At 38.6% G+C, this 20,524-nt stretch overlaps 1 protein-coding gene across 2 annotated transcripts in view; it reads right to left on the bottom strand.

The window, feature by feature from the left end:
- Window positions 1-20,524, bottom strand: part of ITGA9 (integrin subunit alpha 9) — a 615,138-nt gene that overhangs the window by 205,174 nt on the left and 389,440 nt on the right. For both annotated transcript variants that reach the window (XM_032236787.1, XM_032236788.1), the window contains exons 19-20: window positions 8,139-8,231; window positions 6,010-6,089 (exon numbers count right to left, since the gene is read on the bottom strand). In XM_032236787.1, coding sequence (XP_032092678.1) covers window positions 6,010-6,089; window positions 8,139-8,231 — 173 coding nt within the window. The remainder of the gene's footprint in view (window positions 1-6,009; window positions 6,090-8,138; window positions 8,232-20,524) is intronic.

The raw sequence follows: 20,524 nt of genomic DNA, 5'->3' as shown, positions 1-20,524 counted from the left end.
TCTAATAATGACACAATGAAGTATTAATATAAGGTCTGGGGATATAATGTATAAAGTTAGGAACTTACTATAATGACATGTCGCTGCTGATAAAGCAATTCTAATAGGGGAACAAATGAAAACTGGTATACATAGGCAGCGATGCTTTGTTGAATAATGAAGGAATAAGATCTCTGTTTGAAGGTATGAAATGCAAGGTTAACAATAAATAGAAGTATACTCTCTGGGGGAAAATAATGCTAATGTTAACTAAATATATATTGTAGAATGAAAATAAGGCCTTTAGTTATATTATATGAAATATCTGAGACGGTAAATATTATTTGAAGATGCAGAGGTTAAAACAACTGTAACCAAACGACATGCTGCATGTGATGATGGGGTTTTTTTGTCTTTTTTCTCTTTTTTTGTCTTCCCCCTCCCCCCCTTCTTTTTTTTTTAACCCTAGGTTATTGTGGTGTTTATTAAATATACAACAGAGAGATACGGGATGTATAAATGTAGTAGGGATGCACCTGTGATCAAATGACATATTGTATGTGATGATGGGTTTTTTTTTTCTTTCCCCTTTTTTTCCCTCTCCTTTTCCCATTGTTTTTTTTTCTATTGTTATGTGATGTTGTCTATGTAATAAAAAATAAAATTATATATATATATATATATATATATATATATATATATATATATATATATATATATATATATATATATATATAAAGAACACATGGGTACCATTCAATATTCATATCCAATTATACTCATCATAACACTGCACATTGTACACATTAGTAACATTATCAGTTATTTATTTAAGCTATATATATTATCAATACATTTCACTAGGTTTAACTAGTTTTAAATTATATTCTTCCATCTATCAACCTGTATCTTTCCAATAACAAAACAATTTAATATCTTCTGCCATTTGTGGTACCAATCCTCTAATCATCTTCTTGATCAGCTTTGTATAGACTTAGCAGCTCCTTGCTTGTAAAATCTCTCATATAATCTTGATGCCCTCTTTCTGTTTCCTTATTCAGCTTGTCTTTGATTGTCAGCAGTGTTATCAATACTTTTGCTAGTAGAATTTCTTTCTTTGAGTCCATAAATTCTTTAATTTTATCTTCTTCTATATCCTGCCCTCTGGAATAGAATTCCTCTCTGTTTACTTCCTCTTTCAGTATTCCATTCTTTCCATTTTCAGAAACAAACCAATTACTATCAATATCAGCAGGTTTAATCTCTTTATATTCATTTTCTACTTTGGTTTTTGGAGTTTCAATCACTCCATGTTGCATTTGATAAACATCCTCAATTTTTTCATCGTATTTTATTGTTATGTGCTCTAAGTATTCCAGCTTTTGATCTATTCTTTCATATATATTTCATAACTTCTGTATTTCTGAAAGTATCTTTTGCAAATTTGCCATTCTAAGAAACTCAGCTGCTCTAGCTTGAAAGGTTAATAAGATTAAAGCATAGATTAACAAAGGATATTATTTGCACTTCAAAGGGCCATCTGTGTGTTTTCCTTCCTATCACCCTTTGTAGCTTAGCAGTAAAGCCTTATGTCGCCAAGTCAAAAACAATCCGTGGAAGAACAAAAGCCTCCCAGCCTCCGAGCAGCGGTAACGCTGTTAAAAAGTTTCCTTTTATATCTTTGTAACTTGTATTTCAAGTTAGGAAAAAGAGTCCAATCTTGAAATGAATTAGAAAAATACCCACAGCAATGAAAGAGGAAGACTTTAGCCTATAAATTACAGAGAATCATAAATAGAAGGTGGAAGAAGAAAACTTAATCCATCCATTTCAAAAGGCTTGCATAAATTCCATCCATGAAGAGAGCATTTAAAAAGTAAGATAACCACTGCCCAAAACCCTTCCAAATTTAATTCCGCTGCTTGACTCTTCTATTCTTCAATTTAAATTAATTTTTAAGTTTTTATAGGCAGTCTCTTTTAAAACAGTAAAAGTTCCTCACCAGCTGGAAACACTTTCACTTTCCGTATCCTTCCGTTTTGGAGCCGCTCCAACTTCATCAGCCTTGGCTGGATTTTTTTTGCTGGCTTGAAGAACTTCTCTTGCTTCTTTCATGGATTTTGCGATATCTCCGAGATCAGCAAGATGTATTCTTCCTGTTCACCATCTCTTCAGGATGGTTTAGGTCCGTTTGGACCACCCAGCAGCAAAAGTATTGGATGCAGTCTCAGAGCATCGAGACCGCATGACCATATCGTAGCGACCTTGGTACCTCCCCTGAAACTGAATACTTGTTGACTTGGGAATTATTTTATCAATGACTAGCTGACAAAACAGGTGCTAGAAACAGGGAAATATATGGAAGTATTTGTGATATAAGGAAAATACAATAACTTAGTTAAATAAATTATTATTGTTATTATTATTATTGATAATAAATGAAGGAATATTGTTCTGAACAATATTATTATAATTATTATTTCCAGACATTTTTAAAACTCACAGCCTGTGCACAGCACACACTTCCAGCCTTTCTGTCTCTTCCCTCTTCCTGGATTCACTCATGCATTTTGAAAACTCAGCCTGTGCACACACAAGATGTTTTTAAAACTCACAGCCTGTGCACACGGATACCCTCTTTCACTCTTTTAAAAATGTCTGAGTGAATCGAGGAAGAGGGAAGAGGAAGAGGGGCTGGAAGTGTGTGCTGTGCAAAGGCTGTGAGTTTTAAAAATGTCTGAGTGAATCCAGAAAGAGGGAAGAGGCAGAAGGTCTGGAAGTGTGCGCTGTGCACAGGCTGTGAGTTTTAAAGATGTCTCAGTGAATCCAGGAAGAGGGAAGAGGCAGAGGGGCTGGAAGTGTGTGTGCTGTGCACAGGCTGCGGGTTTTAAAAATGTCTTGTGTGCGCACAGACTGTGAATTTTAAAAAACATCTGAGTGAATCCAGGAAGAGGGAAGAGGCAGAGGGGCTGGAAGTGTGTATGTAAGGTGGTCAGTAATGTTGAAGACCAGCAAGGACAGCCATATTTCCTCTCTAAGTAGCTGTTTTATTGTTTTGTATACTTATTTTATTCTTATTTAAGTAGTAAGTGCACAAAATAATAAATTTCATTTTTTTATATCTTCTTTTTGTAGGTTATTCTTTGAGGCAAAGAATTCAGTGACATTGACTTGGCTACTCCCATCCAGTCACATGACTGCCAAGCCACTCCCACCCAGTCACATGACTGCCAAGCTACCCCCCACAAAACAGGCCACATCTACAGAATAGGATCTAAAAATTTTTGAAACCCACCACTGGACATATAGGAAGCAGGCTACTCATAACATCTCCAGCCAACTGTATCATCAGAGACAAATATAACTGTATTATCCATGATATGATATATAAACTGCATGACTTCTAAATTTGATTGCATCTGAAGGGCTTAAGAAGTAATATATAACCTAAAAAAATCTGGACATTCAATTTAGGCTAGCTGGAAATTGAAAAATTGTTCCTATCCTTCAACCTAAGTCATGACAGAATGGAAAAGATTAAGCCAATACATTGGTCATTTTTGAAGCTATTATTAGCTTTGGTGTCACAAACCCACTGCACATACAAACTGCATGGCAGATCTTAATAAAGCATGAATGAAAAGCATGCTTTGCTTTCATTCACTGGTCTGAACAGGGGACTAACTGATTAATTACCTCTATTTCAAATCTGTTTGCTTTTTCTTAATTTAGATGTTAGCAATTTGACTGCAAGTAAAGCATATTTTTGGGCCCAAGTGAATTTATTATTACAATAAATGTAGCCAGTGGTGTAAAGTGAGGTACTGTATAAATTACAAAGAAAATATCCAAAAGGAGAGCCTCTGGATGTCATTCTAATGAATACAAGAAGAGCCATTTTGAATATATAAAGTGGAGGACTTCAGAGAATAAGCCATTTTAAGATTAGCAATGTCAATCATCAAAACATACTGATTTACATAACACTATTCTCAACTTATATTTTTCCATATGATAATTCTTTTAAATTCAGGGCTTATCTAAAGTGGTCTGCTTTTCTGCATATTTTTACAATTAATACACTAACCCATTATGAATGAAGGCAAATATACATGTCCTGGGACACATTCTGATGAGATAGAAATTCCCTGAGGAATTTCCCAGCATAATCATCATGCTAAGATATTTGCTGGGTTTTATTTACAATGAAGAAAGGATTTCTAAAAGCACTTAATCATTGACTCCAAACTTAATCATACTTGGAGAACACCCATAAAAATCAAGTAGTATGCACCAAGTAGAGCTAATTTTAGATTTAATATGATATATATGCTCCCTGAAATAATCTATACTTAAGCCTTCTTTCAACCCTCCCATTAATAAATCTTTTGGTAGACTCAGAGAGAAATCGAAAGAAAAATATAGCCTTTAAAAATAAGCTTTAGTTGTTGTTCAGTCACTTATTCATGTCCAACCTTTTGCAATCTTATGGATCATAGCAGGCCAGGCACCCTGTCCATCACCGTCTGCCAGAGTCTGCCCAAACTCCTGCCACTGCATCAATGATACTATCTAACCATCTTATCCTCTGCCATCTTTTTTTTTTTTTTTGCCATCAATCTTTCCCAACACCAAGAGCCGAGGTGGCACAGTGGTTAAATGCAGCACAGCAGGCTACTTCAGCTGACTGCAGTTCAGCAGTTCAGCTGCTCAAATCTCACCGGCTCAGGGTTGACTCAGCCTTCCATCCTTCCGAGGTGGGTAAAATGAGGACCTGGATTGTTGGGGCAATATGCTGACTCTGTAAACTGCTTAGAGAGGGCTGAAAGCCCTATGAAGCGGTATATAAGTCTAACTGCTATTGCTATTGCTATTTTCCAATGAGTCCTTCCTTCTCATTTGGTGGTCAAAGTATTTTAGCTTCACCTTCAATATCTATCTTTCCAAAGAATAGTCAAGATTGATTTCCTTTAGGATTGACTGATTTGTTCTTCTTACGGTTCGAAGTGTCAAGTGTCACCTCCAACACAACAATTTGAAAGCATCTGTTCTTTGGTACTCAATCTTCCTTATGGTCATAAAATACTATTGGAAAAACATAGCTTTGACTATATAGGCCTTTGTTGGCAAGGTAATGTCTCTGTTTTATAATATGTTCTCTAGATCAGAGGTGGGTTTCAATCTGTTTTACTTCTGGTTCACTCATGCATACACTCGCATGCTCGTGCGATGCTTCTGCGTAAGCACTGATGCATCTGGGTGAGTGGGCAGAGCCTCCCTCTGCTGCCACTACTGGTTCACCCAATCCAGGGCGAACCTGCAGAAACTAACCTCTCATCTAGATTTGCCACAGCCTTCCTCCTAATGAGCATGCATATTTTAATACTATATTCTCTTTGCATTATATTTCATTGACATAAGAATACTGAAGCAAAGCACTATACTATATACCTGACTATAATCTCTCTTTAGTTCCTTAGGATCAATAAAGAGCAATAGCTTATTACTGAAGGAAGTTTCTTATATCAGGGAATCTTGGACAACATAGTCCCAAAAGTTTTCATGTCCATTGGTATGGGGATATTAGCATTAAATTAGACAAGATGCTATTTTAATTTCACATAATGTCCTCAAAATAGCTTTATACTGCACTGTTGTTCAGATGAGTTTGGGTTGTCAGCATTTTCTGCCTGTCTATAGAAGCTGAGAACTCTGGGAACTTTAGTCTTAGTTTTATTTTTTCTGAGAAAGTTTTAGGATTGTGACTACTACAGTGGAATAGTATGGCAAATCTAACTGATAGGTATAATCATCTAGTGTTATATTGCTTGGAGTATAAACTGGCATTTATTTTTAATGTGAACCTACTGCAAATGACACTGATAGACCCTAATTGCCATGTATTGATTTCACTTCTGAGGCTATACATTTGTTATCCAACCCCAGGCATGTAAACAAGTCATGTGTTAGGTCACAGACATAGCCCCAATGTGCCATAACAATGGAAATTGAATGTGAAATCTGTATTACCTCTGAGCAGATACAAGGAATGAAAGAATTTCTTCTTCCCCAGACAAATGGCTTGTGTCAAAAATGACGCTGAATTCATACTAAGGGAAACAGAAAGCAACATTTAGCACATTGTGAATATTCAAATAAGCATGATTTCTATTTGAATATCTTCCTTTCATTGCATTGTTGCATTTTTTCCAAAAATATATATTCAAGTCCATTTACTCATACTCCAGATTTGAAATCTCTATACATTCTCAAAGATGAGATATCATATGTTGATATCTTTCTGTGTAAATGCTCAACTCTGACTAGACATAATAAACACAAGGAAAAAACTTGTGTGGCTGACTCACAGCTGCATTGTAAATTTATGTATGCTGATCAGCAAGGGATTTGCCAGTTGAATTCAATCATTGCACACAAATAGTGTAAAATAGATACTAATCATTCAAAAGTGGAATAGGAGCAACAGATTTTACTTTCCTGCTGGCTTCTCCCACAGAAAGCTGATTGGCGGTGTTGTCATTTAGCTGACATACCAAATCAGGACTATTTTTGTAAGCCTGTCAAGGCTATTGTGCTTTAACTGTGAGGTTCATCTTTGAAACGTTTGGGAAAACAAATAATGTAATCTGGATTTTACAATTTTATAATAAAATCTGAATATACTCATTAATATTTTAGTAGTATACTGAAAATATTTATCACTGACATCTCACAGTGAGGCAACACCCAAAATTCAACTTACATATTTTACTGCAATAAAACCAGTGGTGGGTTGCAATTTATTTTACTACCGGTTCACTCGTGAGCGTATGTGTGGGTGGGCAGAGCCTCCCGCCGCAGCCACTACTGATTCCCCTGAAGCAACAGACCTCTGAAGTATTAAAGTAATGAAGTAATAAAACCTGCTGTAGTATTAATTTCATTTTCCTTCCTAAACTGAAGTGACATGGATAAAAAGTGACCAACAACAGCAACAACAACAACAAATGAAAATCTAGTCATGATTATCAAAAATGATTTGACTCAATTGGAGACATACAGAATTAGGTCCAATTATTGGAACTATTTAAAGATAGTTAATTTTTAATTTCAGCACAATGCTAAAGACTTATCTAATTAATTTTCCTGCCTTTTGGTATTTGCATATTGACAATGGAGTATGGGTGCTATTTGTTACTATACCTTAAGGAGCAAAGTCTCTTAAACTGATCCAACACAGAATTAAGCTTCAAAACATTTAGAAACACTGTCAAAATATAATAGTATAATCTCCACAGTTTATTTATGCAACAAATATAACTTGAAAAGAAAAGAAAAATATTTTTATTGGCTCTGTGCTATATTTATCTGGCCTTTAAATCCTTTGAATAGCAAGCAAAAGTACAAAAGATGGCTGAGCAACTAGGAACACCAATAGTAGACCACCATCTTTAAAGGCTTTGCCAAGGATAGCTTTACAGAATCATTTTCTGGCAGCTAAAAAAGATTCCTATTTGAATTCCTAATCAACTTTCTTTAGGATTCTGTGGTTATGAATAATTGTCACTGTCCTCTTCCTAAATCTTATCTCATGGGGAAAAATTAACAGCTCCTTCTAAGAAAAAAAAAAAGAATCCAGTGCTGAAAAATGAGATTTGCAACCGATTGTTGAACTTTCAGCAGTCAAAGTGCCCCTGCAGTCATGTGATCATGATTTCAGTGCTTGGCAATTGGCACACATATAGTATGGTTGCAGCACCCCATGATCATGCAATTGGCATTTGAGACCTTCTCAGCCAGCTTCCAACAAGCAAAATAAATGAAGAAGCCAATAAGCTTTAAGACGAGTGATGGCACATTTAACCACCCATTGTGATTCATTTAACCACTTCAACCAGAACTGATATCACAGACAGGCAGTCATATACATTTTTACTTAATGACTGTGTTGCTTAGTTGTCTGTCCCAAGTGCAGTCGGTAAGTGAAGATTATCTGTCATCTATGGTCCACAGATTTCTAGCACTGATGATGTTACCTAGTTTGAGTAATGAAACACCCGCAAAAAACAAGTAAGCTCAAAGAGCACTAAGCTCCCCCTCCCACATATTTCTTTGCTATGCAGGGAAACTCACTGTTGTAGGAAACCATTAAGCAATACCTTGGATTTAGATTTCATGAAGGGAAAGCCCACACTGCACTTAAGGAAGTCTGAGTCCGGTTCCAACAATTCACAAGCAATACCCATCTCATCCTGAAAGAAACAGAAGAAAAAGCTTTTAAAAAATATTTTAGTCAATGAATGTGTGTGTGTGTGCATGTGTGTGTGTGTGTATCCCATACATACATACATAATTGGTTCTTTGAATTGTATTTCTAAAACCATGAATAGTTTCAACATCATAGTTTGAGATTCATATTTTATTCATTTTGGACCATCTTTCTTATTTTTAGGCTCCACCACTTTCTTGAATTGTAGAGTGTTTAAAGAGGTAACCCTACAACTTAAAATCCTGCTTGCTGAATTTGAGGCTAAAAACACAACTTTTAAGTTCTTTCAGAATATAATTACACTTTCACCTTGTTTAATACAATTTTAAAACATCAGGATACTTAAATGCCAGTGACGTGTGGTGAGGTTTATGGCTGGTGAGGCAAGCACGCAAAAACTGCCCTACCGTCCCGGCGCTATGTCCGACATAGAGGCGGGACACCATGTCCGACATAGAGGTGTCCCGCCTCTATGTTGGACATAGCGCCGGGGCGGCTTTTGCCTGCTTGCCATATATGGTGGACTTGCCAAAAGGTTAAGGCATTCTGGATAAAAAATATGGTGGATTATACAAAATATTCTTTAAAAAAGGATAAAGTTTACTCCTCAGTTATTCTTGTTAGGTATAATTACTGACTGCACAGCGATAGAGGTTAACTTGATTTTGCATTTAATAACGGCAGCAAGACTGTTGGTGGCGCAATACTGGAAGAAGGAAGATTTGCCTACAATCCAAGAATGGACATTGAAAGTCACAAATTTAGCTGAGATGGCTAAAATATCTGCATATCTTAAAGACCATTCGAATGAGAGATATAAACGAGACTGGAAAAAATGGATCGACTATATACAAAATAAATATGGGACTAAGAAATTCCAGATAGCCTATGCTTAAGACTAGGAATGATTTAAATTGTTTAAAGTTAATTTAGCAAGGAGGAGCTAAGTTCAACGCAAAGATGTTATTAATTTCTTATTTTTTTTCTCAATATATTTTAGACTGTGGTTGTTAAATATCTATACCGTGTACGGGTTCTGGGAAGTCGGGTGGGGGTAGATTGTGGGGGCTTGGGGGACAGGGGGGGGAAAGTATACTAAGCTTGATTTTAAAGTAATATGATTGCACATGTGTATTGTCTTCTCCTACAACATGATATTGTCTATGTAATAATATACATGTGATTATATGTAATGAAAAGGGAAAATTAAAAATTTTTTGGGAAAAAAAAAGAGGCAAAAGCTGCCCTGCCGCTAAATTTACTCCAGTCATGTAATGCGTTGATTGTGGTAAAACATTCAGTTGCTGCTATTTTTACAATGGGTTAATGTTAACAGAAGTATCATCAGCTAAATAAGAAATGTGAGCTATATGTAGAAGAATCTATTCCAAAACACTTGAAGGAACTTCAACTGTTTGCTTAAACAAATTAACAAAAAATCATGTCTTCTTTGTGGGATATTGAAAAGATTCCTGACAGCAAGTTAATGTGTTTTAAAACTTCATGGTGACTTCCTCTTTTCCATATATCAAGTAGTGAAATAATCTTTCATTTGCCTAGGGCTGAATAAGATTTATGAAAATGTACTAAGGCAAAGGGGCTTTATTTTGTTATAAAGTATAAATCAAGGGACATATTGCTTTGGCTCAATCAATTCTATGATTTGTTTTTGGCTTAACCTATTGTATGAACACAGCAATTGTGATCTATAAAGCCATAGTTTAGAACTGATCATGATGTGTAAACAAGATGTGTTACATTAGTATATTAGGCTAAGTAACTTCACATATTTTTTTCCAATTTTTTTTATTCAAGGGATAAAATACAAACTCACAGAAAATAACCAAGAACAGAACAAAACTATACAGGACAAAATTGTTTGGGGGAGGGGGCATGATTTTGTTCCTTGATTTGGCAGATATGCCATCTTAGCAAAATGTTTCAGAATCCAATCCTTAAACCTAAATCATAGTTTGCCGGTTGCCTGAAAAAATATCATCTGTTACTGAGATGGATTGGAACTAGTTAAACGCCAAGCCTTCCTTGAAAGGTAGGGAAACCAAGTTTCTTAAGCATTTTGAAGCAAATATCATTTAAAGGTCTTACTTAACTCCAAGGGATCTTTTGCATATTGGGGAGGGAAGTAGGTTAAAACAATTCAGCCTTTTATTTCCTATCAATTCTGGTGCAAGGCGATGGTTTAAATCCCCCCCACACACACACACACCAATAGCACGGAGGCTGAGGAAAATGAGAGTGGAGAATCGAGCTGCTCATTTTTCCGCAACCTGGCGGGGCAGAGGAAATGAGGCGAGGCAGCCTCAGGTGACAGCCCTTTGGAGGCATTGCTTCTCGGGTCGAGCCCAGGTGCATCTCTAACAAAGCCTGTGGTAACGTGGTTGCCACTGCAGTGCCGACTGCCTGGTAATCGGGTCCTGCCCCTTTAAGCCGCCAGAGGGTGGGATGGAGGTGAAGAAATCCTTTCCACCCCAACCTCCGGCCGGTTCATCCGGCGCTCCCGTGGGTTGCTGGCTCCTGGAGCTGTCACCCTTTCCTTTTCCTCCTTTCACGTGCTCACTCCCCATCCCATGTGGGCGGCAAAGAGGAAGGAGTCTCTGGTGGCTGTGGCTGCAGCAGCAGCAGAAGCGGCGGCGGCAGCAGCTGGAGCACAAATCCGGGCAGCCGGCTCTGGCTCTCCCTTCCCCAAGGATGTCCCATTGCTGCTGGCGCTGCTTTTGGTGAATCCGGCTGGGTGGCCGGGCTCTTGCCATCGCTGCTGCTGCTGCTGCTGCCACCGTCGGCATCACCACCACCTGAGAGCTTGCCGTTCGGAGCCGCACTCATGAGTATGGCCGGGCCCGGGGCGGCGACATGCACTTCAAAGTGCCAGCATGCCTTCCGGGCTGGCCATTCAGCATGTACCGCTGAATGGCCGGCCCGGAAGGCATGCTGGCACTTTAAAGTGCATGCCGGCTTGGCCGCCATTCAGCAAAACATGTCCTAGTTTGTGGCCGGACGGCACACTGGCACTTTAAAGTGCATGCCTCCTGGCCACAAACCAGGACATGTTTCGCTGAATGGCGGCCGAGCCGGCATGCACTTTAAAGTGCCGGCATGCCTTCCGGGCCAGCCATTCAGCATGTCCCACTGAATGGCCAGCCCAGAAGGCATGCCAGCACTTTAAAGTGCATGCCGGCTCAGCCGTCATTCAGCAAAACATGTCCTGGTTTGTGGCCGGGAGGCACGCTGGCACTTTAAAGTGCATGCTTCCCGGCCACAAACCAGGACATGCTTCGCTGGTCCATAGTTCTCTCGCCTCCCCCTACAGTTAGCACTAAGCAGACTCAGAGTCACTGTCCTGGTTTGTGGCCGGGAGGCACGCTGGCACGTTAAAGTGCATGCTTCCCGGCCACAAACCAGGACATGCTTCGCTGGTCCATAGTTCTCTCGCCTCCCCCTACAGTTAGCACTAAGCAGACTCAGAGTCACTGTGACTTGGAGTCTGGCAGCAACTACCTTGACCTTTTTAATTATTTTAAAAATTCTTTCCTTTTCCTCATGAGACTGGTGGGGTCCCGCCTCCCCTGCCTCCAGTGACTGCACATCACTGTTAAATGCATTTTATTCTTGTAAAATTCATTTCTTGAATATTTTACTTACTAAAACAAATAAATTGCTCAAATGACCTAATTAGATATGGCTTGCTGATCTAATATATATTGGTTACCTGACTTGTCTTTCTTAGTATTATAATACTACATATGTGCACAGAGTCAAGGGAAAATGTCAATCACACAGTTCTTTGCATATTCACAGAAACATCTATATGACCTCATCATTGATTTACTTTTTGGAGTAGATTGATCCAGTGCTTTTGACATTTCTTCTAAGAAGGGGAGGGAGAACAAAAACAAAGAAAGAATATTTTCTTTGGCATTAGGCACAGATGCTGTTTCTTTCCATGTTCTCATTAGTAATTCCGAGGTGTAGAAATGGTCCCCATTAAGCAAGATAAACCCATGCCCCCCACCAAACTAATTCACATTACAGTAAATGACTCATCTGGAAACAAGCCAATAGCATTATGCCCAATTCAAACTGGAAAAATACATTTAGCTCAAAAAAATAAGATCGTCATGGTGATGAAAGAACATGGCAAGTATCCCTAGGAATTATTTGTCTCTCCAGGCAAATAAGGAAATACCTGTTGCTCTGGTCTTTAATGCAATTCTTGCTTAAGGCAGAGCCCTCCCCCGAAAAAATGCTTCTGCCGGGCTGCGAGAGCCACGTGGAAGTTGTCTGCACAGCTGAAAAAAGGACTGTTTGCTGGGCTGGGAGGAGGAGACAGCCCCCTGCCTTCTCCCCCTTTGGCTTTGCAGAGTTCCCAGCCAGCACGGGCGGCAAGTCTGGATGGAACCACGTGGAAGTTCTCTGCGCGACCGGCAGCCGCTTTTTACTCCCGAGTAAAATTTTTACTCGGGAGTAAGTAAAATTTACTCCCGAGTAAAATTTTTTACAAAACATGATTAATTTTACTCACCACCAGTAAGCGCAGCTGCAACCCCAACAAGAAAGACAAAATAAAATGGAGACTCCTCTGCGTCCTCAGCTAAGGAGTCCAGCCAATCAGTGAGCTGGTTGGCCAGCTCACTGATTGGCTGGAGTCCAGCCAATCAAATCAGTGAGCGGCAGGCTGGGCTGGCTTAAATTTGTAGGTAGCATAGAACAGAACGATGAGCCAGCCCAGCAGCTGATGGGCGGGAGCTGCCAGCGCCAAAAAAAGTGTGCCTTTTAAAAAAGCGGGCGGGACGCGGGAAAATGCATCAAAAAGCGGGGGTGTCCCGCCAAAAGCGTTATGTCTGGTCACCTTAGTGTAGATGAGGCTATTTTTGGATCATGAGATCACAGGTGTTGACTTAGACAGGAAGATTGCAAGTGAAGGAAGGAAGGAAAGATGGGGGGGACTTCACTGGAGGATTTCAACAAAGTTCACCTCCCCATACTTTTAAACTGTAGGAAAAATGCTAATAAAAAATAACTTAAAAGATACTGATGCTGATATATTCAAAACAAAATTATTGCATCAATCTGAAACATGAAACAACACATAAAAAGCAGACAGATCATAGTAAATATATGTACATGGGACAATGGGCAAGTGAAATGCATATGTGAGAAGTACAAAGTGATCTAGAAGAAGAAAACTGGCAAATACTTTGAAAATGACATATCTGATTCTACATTTTCTGAAACAGAATTAAAGCTGGCAATATTACCTTAGAAATCTCATTTGCCCATTCTTGAAAGTGGTTGTATCAGCCTCTTAAGCTGATCTTTAAACATTTCCAGATATTTAAATTAACATATCCCAAAACTTTAATTCCACTTCAAAAAGATACAGGGCCACACATCACATTGCTCAAGTATCTGCAGATCTCCTCCTCAGAACTGATCCATTTCTGTGCTAAAGTCAGAACAACTCAGATACAGCAATATCTCAAAAGAATTAAATGTTCAAATATCAGCACTGTGGGAAAAGATTTCTGCATGCTTGAGCCCTTTCCTCATTTCCCAACTAAACAAATCAAGTGTGTATCAGTGGTGAGTTGCAAATATTTTTACTACGCGACTGGGCTCGCTCCTGTGCACACGTACAACACTTCTGTGCATGCGTAGAAGCATCCAGGCAGGTGGACGGGGCCTCCCGCCACCACTACTACCGGTTCAGCCAACCCAGGCCTAACCAGGCCGAACTGGGAACAACCCACAATTGGTGTGTGTATATTTGTGCACGCACATTAGAATTACTCAGGAAATCTGTTCTAAAACTTTGGGGGAAGACTTGAGGTGGCAAAAGTACTCTGCTGTTTTCATAGCAATATAGATATTACCACTTTTTCCAGGGACCATTGGAGAGTAGGATTTTTCCTAATCAAGGCAGAAAAGCCAAACCTGAACTACTTTCTTTTAACTTTATATGACACTCCAGACCCCAGTTAGGTAAGATTCCATCATATTCATTCAACTACTCTCAAACTGGCAAAATACTTTAAACTTGTGCATAGCTAGAGCCTTTATTAATCACAGCAGATTGTGTGTGTGTGTGTCTTTGTGTGTGTGTGTGTATGTGGTCCTCTCTCTCTCTCTCTCCTTCCCTCCCTCCACAAGTTCCTTCTGTTTTCTTGCCAAGTTTTACAAAAATGGTTTGCCCTGTTATCCTGTTATTAAATTAACAACTGAAGTGATTCACTTAATAAATATGGCAAGAAAGGTTATAAAATGATCCAAAATTCATTTAACAAATGTCTCACAACAGAAATTTGGGCTCAGTTGTAGTCAAAAGTCAAGGATATTGTATATTGGTGTTAAATAGCCTGGATGTGAGGAATATCTGGTTTTATTATAAGTAGGAAGTTCTGAAGATAACACTTTAAAACAAACACAGAACTATTCTGCAGGGGCAAGATTCAGAATTATTACTTGGGATAAGCAACTATATGTGTTTTTATTCAAAGCAAAGCTCCAAATGTTTTATGGATTCTCATATGCTAAATTTTAAAACTGGATGCAATTTTATTTCAGTGTCGTAGTCAACAGATTTCTATTTATAAGTTCAGTGGGATGTACTGATGTAAGATTATCATCAGCCTAAATGTCAGTTTATTCATTTTCTACCAAAAAAGGAAAAGCTCGTTTCTTCCACTAACAAGCCAGAGAATTTTAACAGATGCTTTTTGAAAGAAGTCCTGGCAGAAATCTAGTCTGGACTGTGTTGTTTTTTTTCCTGTCTGTTGAAATTCTCCCTAGCCTCTTTTCTTTTTAAAAAAGAGTAGGTCATTAACAAAAACAAACTTCCAGATCTTTATAAGGAAAGCATCACATGCTATGAGTTCACATGAAATGAGTTCATAGGTGGCTGGGTCACTATGACAAGGCATAGATATTTGTTGTTAATATAAGCACTGAAACAGTAAGATGCTTAGGCTAAGAGTAAAAAAATGCTAGTGAAGAGCAATTTTTTTCTTTTATAAACATTGCTTTGCAATTTAGGGAAAGGAAACAATATTTGTGCCACATAAATATTCAGGCACACGTTTCTCCCTCAATATTAAAGTGACCAGATTTTCAGATTGGTAAAGAGGGACACCATTGACCGGGGGAGGGGGGGCTTGATTAAAAATTTTATATTTTGTCAAACATGACCCCAGGACACTGAAACCATCATAAATACGAATCTGTTGCCAAACATCAAAATTTTGATCACGTGACCATGAGGATGCTGCAACAGTCGCTAAGTGTGAAAATGGTCGCTAAGTGTGAAAATGGTCATCAGACACTTTTTTCAATGCCATTGTAACTTTGGTCACTAAATGAACTGTTTGAAAGTTAAGCCTAGCTTGCATTATAATGCCTTATGCTAGCTTACATTTTCAAGAGAGAGAAGCTAAACTCCTTGTTAGAATTGAATTAGAAATGAGTAGAGTAGAGTAGAGTAAAATAGAATAGAATAGTTTATTAGCAAAGTGTGATTCGACACACAAGGAATTTGTCTATTGTGTTGCTGCCCCCTTTACAGCAATGCGGTGTGATTTCCCAGGCACTCCAAACACGCGGCATTCACACAATCGATCATCTCACTTCAAAGTTCAAACCCAACTTGAGCGGAGATGGCAGAGGGGAAGGGAGGCTCCCAGCCTCGGCGATGGCCATGAAGAGGACAGCCGACCACTCACCCATGTGGGGGGTGGGCAGGATTTCGCCAAGAAAAGTTAACTTTCCTGTGAAAGGGACCGGCAGCCTCTCATCCCTTCCTGGCCGGGGAGACCTCCCCCCACTTCCACGACCCTCCTCCCACCTCCTCGGAGCTTCAAGCAAGCTAACTGGGAAGGGCGGGGAAGAAGAAGAAGCGGTGGTGTGGTCCCCTGCAGCCGCCGAGCTGGGAAAGGGGCACTTTGGCAGGGCTTCCGCAGCGCCCCCAAGGACCGCCGCGTGAGGTCGTCGGCTGCTGCTGAGGGCTTTGGACGGGGAGGAGGAGGAGGAGGAAGAAGAGGAGGAAGCGGTGGCCGAGCGGAATCCTTTTGAGAAGGGAGGGCGCGACCTGGGAAGCGTTGGCATGGCCTCCGCCGTTGCCAATCACGCCCATCCCCTCTCAAAAGGGTTTGGCTTTATTTTGGTGCTCGCCGGCCCTGAAGGAGCGGGATGAGCAGCGAGCGGAGCCTCGTTTAAAAGCAATGATGGCCGTGGCCGCTCGTTCGCTCCACCGCTCTTGCGTGGAGGTCTGAGGAGGCAGAGGGGTGGGAGGGGCATGAAGGAACCAGCGCGGCAGCGGAGGCGCTGGGAAGGTGCTGCCCCCGGAGCCCAAGGGTGGGTAGGCTGGTGAGCGGGCGCCTTTCTCGCACACAGGGAAGGGGAGGAGGGCGGCGGCGGCTGTTTCACTAACCCCATGCAGGTTACTAATTCCCACCGGTTACTCACCAGTGAAGCAGCAAAACAAAGCAAACGGCCGCGAAGGCGAAATGAAATGGAGACTCCTGCGACTCACGCGGCGTGCTAAGCGGACTCCAGCCAATCAGTGAGCTGGCTGGGATGGAAAAATTTAAGCACGCACGTGGCGTGCTTAAAGTTTTCCATCCTAGCCAGCTCACTGATTGGCTGGAGTCCAGGCCAATCAGTGAGAGGCAGGCTGGGCTGGCTTAGATTTTTAGAAATAGATGGGGGAATGAACGAGTGAGCTAGCGGCAGCTGATGAGCGAGCGAGCCCCAAAATAAAGCAGGTTTTTTCTAGAACAGCCCAGGATATGGGAAAAATCATGAGAAGGCGTGCCTGTCCCACCAGATGCAGGACGTCTGGTCACCTTACTCAATCTTCCAGTTCCAGTTTTCAATTTCATATGGCACACAGGCTTAAATAGAAGGAACACTTGTGTACTAGAATAGGAAAACCAGAGGTCTTTGTCAGAAGAGATCCTATTAGACAAAATGAGAAAGTTACCTGAGGGAGCTGGTTTTGGATGTCATGAAAGGCAGAAAACTGTTATTTACATTGCTGTGGTATTATCCTGTTAAAGAAAGAAGGCCTTTTTTCTTGAAAGTATAAAAAAGTCCATGACTGACCAAGAGCAATTTCTGGATTCTGATTCATTCTCATGAGAATCTGCCCAGACTCACTTGACGGTTAGATGGGTGGCATATAAATTTAAGAAATAAATAAGTGCTTTTATAATGGTCCTTTATTTGGGAACAAAAAATAAAAATATCACAAATACTACAAAAGAAACTTTATGATTTCCCTCCAAAACTGCACTAAATATTTCTGTAATCTTATTGTTTGGACTCATAGATTGCATTCAATAATTCAAAATATATTGCTATCAAAATCTGACTTGACAAAAATCTGTTTTTTTCTTTTCTTAACATTAAATTCTAATAATTATGTCTTCATCCATCACTGATAATAGCAATAAGAATTCATTATTTTGCAAATTGGACTAATATGATGATTTGGAAACTTTATCCTAATCATTTATCAGTTCTATATACAGTCTGCAGACTGAGCATGAAGATGTGGAAATACAAATCTAAGGGCTACTGAATACTGGCCTCTGAGATGCATATTTGAAATGCACTGTTATGTCTACTGTTATGTCTGCTGTATGATAATGATTATGTAAGAAAACTAAGACACTTCATTCAGTCTCACAAATGAGATGTGGGCAGGAAGTTGTGGAGAAGCGGTAGTACTATACTAAGAGTAATTCATATTGTGGCTTTGATTACCAAATTAAAATAGTTCCTCCACAAACAGTCTTGTACCCATACAGCTCTGTTCATTTATTACTCTGATATACAACAAAGTTTAAAAGTGACTATACTATATTTCATTGCCAAACAAAAGAAAACTTTATTTCTTAGGAGCCACAACTAATATATTTCACATACTGTGGAAGACCAAAAAGATGCCATTCTATATGCCTTGTTTTTAATTACAGTGAACATATGCCCTCAATTTAGAAAGATCCATACTTTATTTTCTTTAGATTTATTTTTCAAAAACTCACTTTTGTCTTTTATTTTTGTGAGGTAATTTTTACTATACAAATTATACCTCGTAATGTACAGTTTTTCACATTCATGTGAAAAATACAAAATATAATAATGTTTTAAAAATAAATTCACATATGCTGGTTTTAGATATTTTTAATAGAATGTGTGTTTTTATTAAGTTTTTCTTGGTTTTGCTCTAAAATCTTCTTTTCTAAAGCAAAGTTCTAAATAAAAATAAACCTGTTTTAGCCTTATATATCTTTTTCAGATGTGTTCTTCAATTTTTCAAAGACCACATGGACACTGTAATTTTAATAAAACAATTGTAAGAACAATTCAATTTCTATTAATGTCTGTGGTACAAATAACTTGGTTCAGATATTTATAAATTCTGAGATCTGCATGCTTTAAAAATTTGAAAGTTCTAATTATAGTATTTGACTTTATATTATTTCTTTTTGAAAGTTCTAGAAAGGACCATTTGTTCACAGCACAAGATACTGTGACATTTTGGAATATCAAACTGTTTTTATTATTGTCGCTGTTGTTGCAAAACACATCAGGAAAGAATATGTCTGTCCTGGAGGACCAAAGAGGGGACATCATTGAAACATTTAAATATATTAAGGGTGTAAATAAGATTCTAGAAGACAGTATTTTCAATAATAAGCCAAAATAAAAAAACTGGGGGCAAAACCTTAAACTGATAGGAAAAAAATTCAAAAGCATTGTTAAGAAAAATTACTTGACAGAAAGAGTAGTGGAAGCTGAGACCAAGTTCCAGTAGAGGTAGTGGACCAGCCTTCAGCAAATGAGTTTAAACATGCTTGGGATGTTCAATAACACATATCCATCATCTGGCAATTTTAAAAAAAAAATAAAAACTAATTAATTTAAAATAAAAATAATACCCCCCCCCCCAAAAAAAAAACGGGCAGACTCAATGAACTACTACTCTTTTTCTGCTGTCAGTTTTCTATGTTTCCTTCCATTCAGTTACCAAATATTTGTCAAAAATATGACAAAACACTGTATGGGATTTTAGTCATTGTTATAATTTTTATTTATTTTCTATGAAAGGAAGTGTCAAAAGTATAAGCCCAAGCATCAGTCAGAATGAGTTAATCACTATTTTTGAGAAAACGTTTGCTACTATGAACTTCTGCAAAGTTAATGATCTGATAGCAGAAATTACAACATTGTAGGAAAACTAATCAATTTAGAATGAGAAAAATCTTTAGTAAATTGAACTGGCTAGCAGCATAATCAGAAATTCTATTAAAAGTGTTCCAGCTTTTAATAGTACCATTGCTTACAGTGTCAGAACATTTTTATTTTACAATATAATGTCCAAGACAGTTATATAGCCCCAAAGAAAAACAACCCTTAAGAAAAACCAAAAAGTGGCCAAAGCAATTATGAAATATCAATAAGCAGAACAGGAATGCAATGGTTTTATAATCAAGCAAATTCTGAAAGAAACACATTATTTTATACTGTTAATATTTCCTTTTTACATATATCACTTAATTCACATGATATGAAAGCATTAGGCTTAGCATCAATAGTTCTATTTTTCTTTGGAAAATATCAGCAAAAAAGTGAGAATTGACCAGCAAAGCTATGTGCATTAATAGGAGATCTGTGCTACCCCTTATAAAGCAGGAAGGTAATGTACTGAAAGTTGTTTATATTCTCAATTTTCAAATTACAACATACCTAGAATAGAGAATATCATGCAGAACAGGCAAAAAGCATGTCACTCTCCAGCTATGCTATTGTTTTTAAAGATGTTTTAAATTAAAGAGGGGAGGGGAGGAGAGATGGGGAGGGGAGTCTTCCTGTTTTCCCCAGTTCCCTAATATTGGATAAAAGGCTGTACTGGTAGAAAAAACAAAAACTATCATTTCAATCTTAGCTTCCTCTGTGTCTCTTCAAACAAGATGAGGGCCCTTTGCTTTTTGGGGGAGGGGGAACCATCTGCCTGCCCCAACATCACACCTTTGGTTTAATTGCCTATGACCTACCCCCCCAAAAAAGAAAAAAAAAGAAATGCTAGGTTAAATGAAAAGTAAACAAAATTTTCAGGACACCTGAGAAATAAATATATTTTCTTTGTTGTATATAAAACATGGTAGAACTGCTATTTATTCCTTGAAGAAATAATATAGTTGATACGAGAGGTGGGTTCCTACAGGTTCATCCCAGTTTGGCTGAGTAGATAGTAATTTG

The sequence above is a fragment of the Thamnophis elegans genome, chromosome Z (assembly GCF_009769535.1).
Source record: "Thamnophis elegans isolate rThaEle1 chromosome Z, rThaEle1.pri, whole genome shotgun sequence".
In the NCBI taxonomy this organism is placed as follows: domain Eukaryota; kingdom Metazoa; phylum Chordata; class Lepidosauria; order Squamata; family Colubridae; genus Thamnophis; species Thamnophis elegans.
The sequence above is the reverse complement of the archived record's forward strand: the minus strand, read 5'-3'. Positions and strand labels throughout refer to the sequence as shown.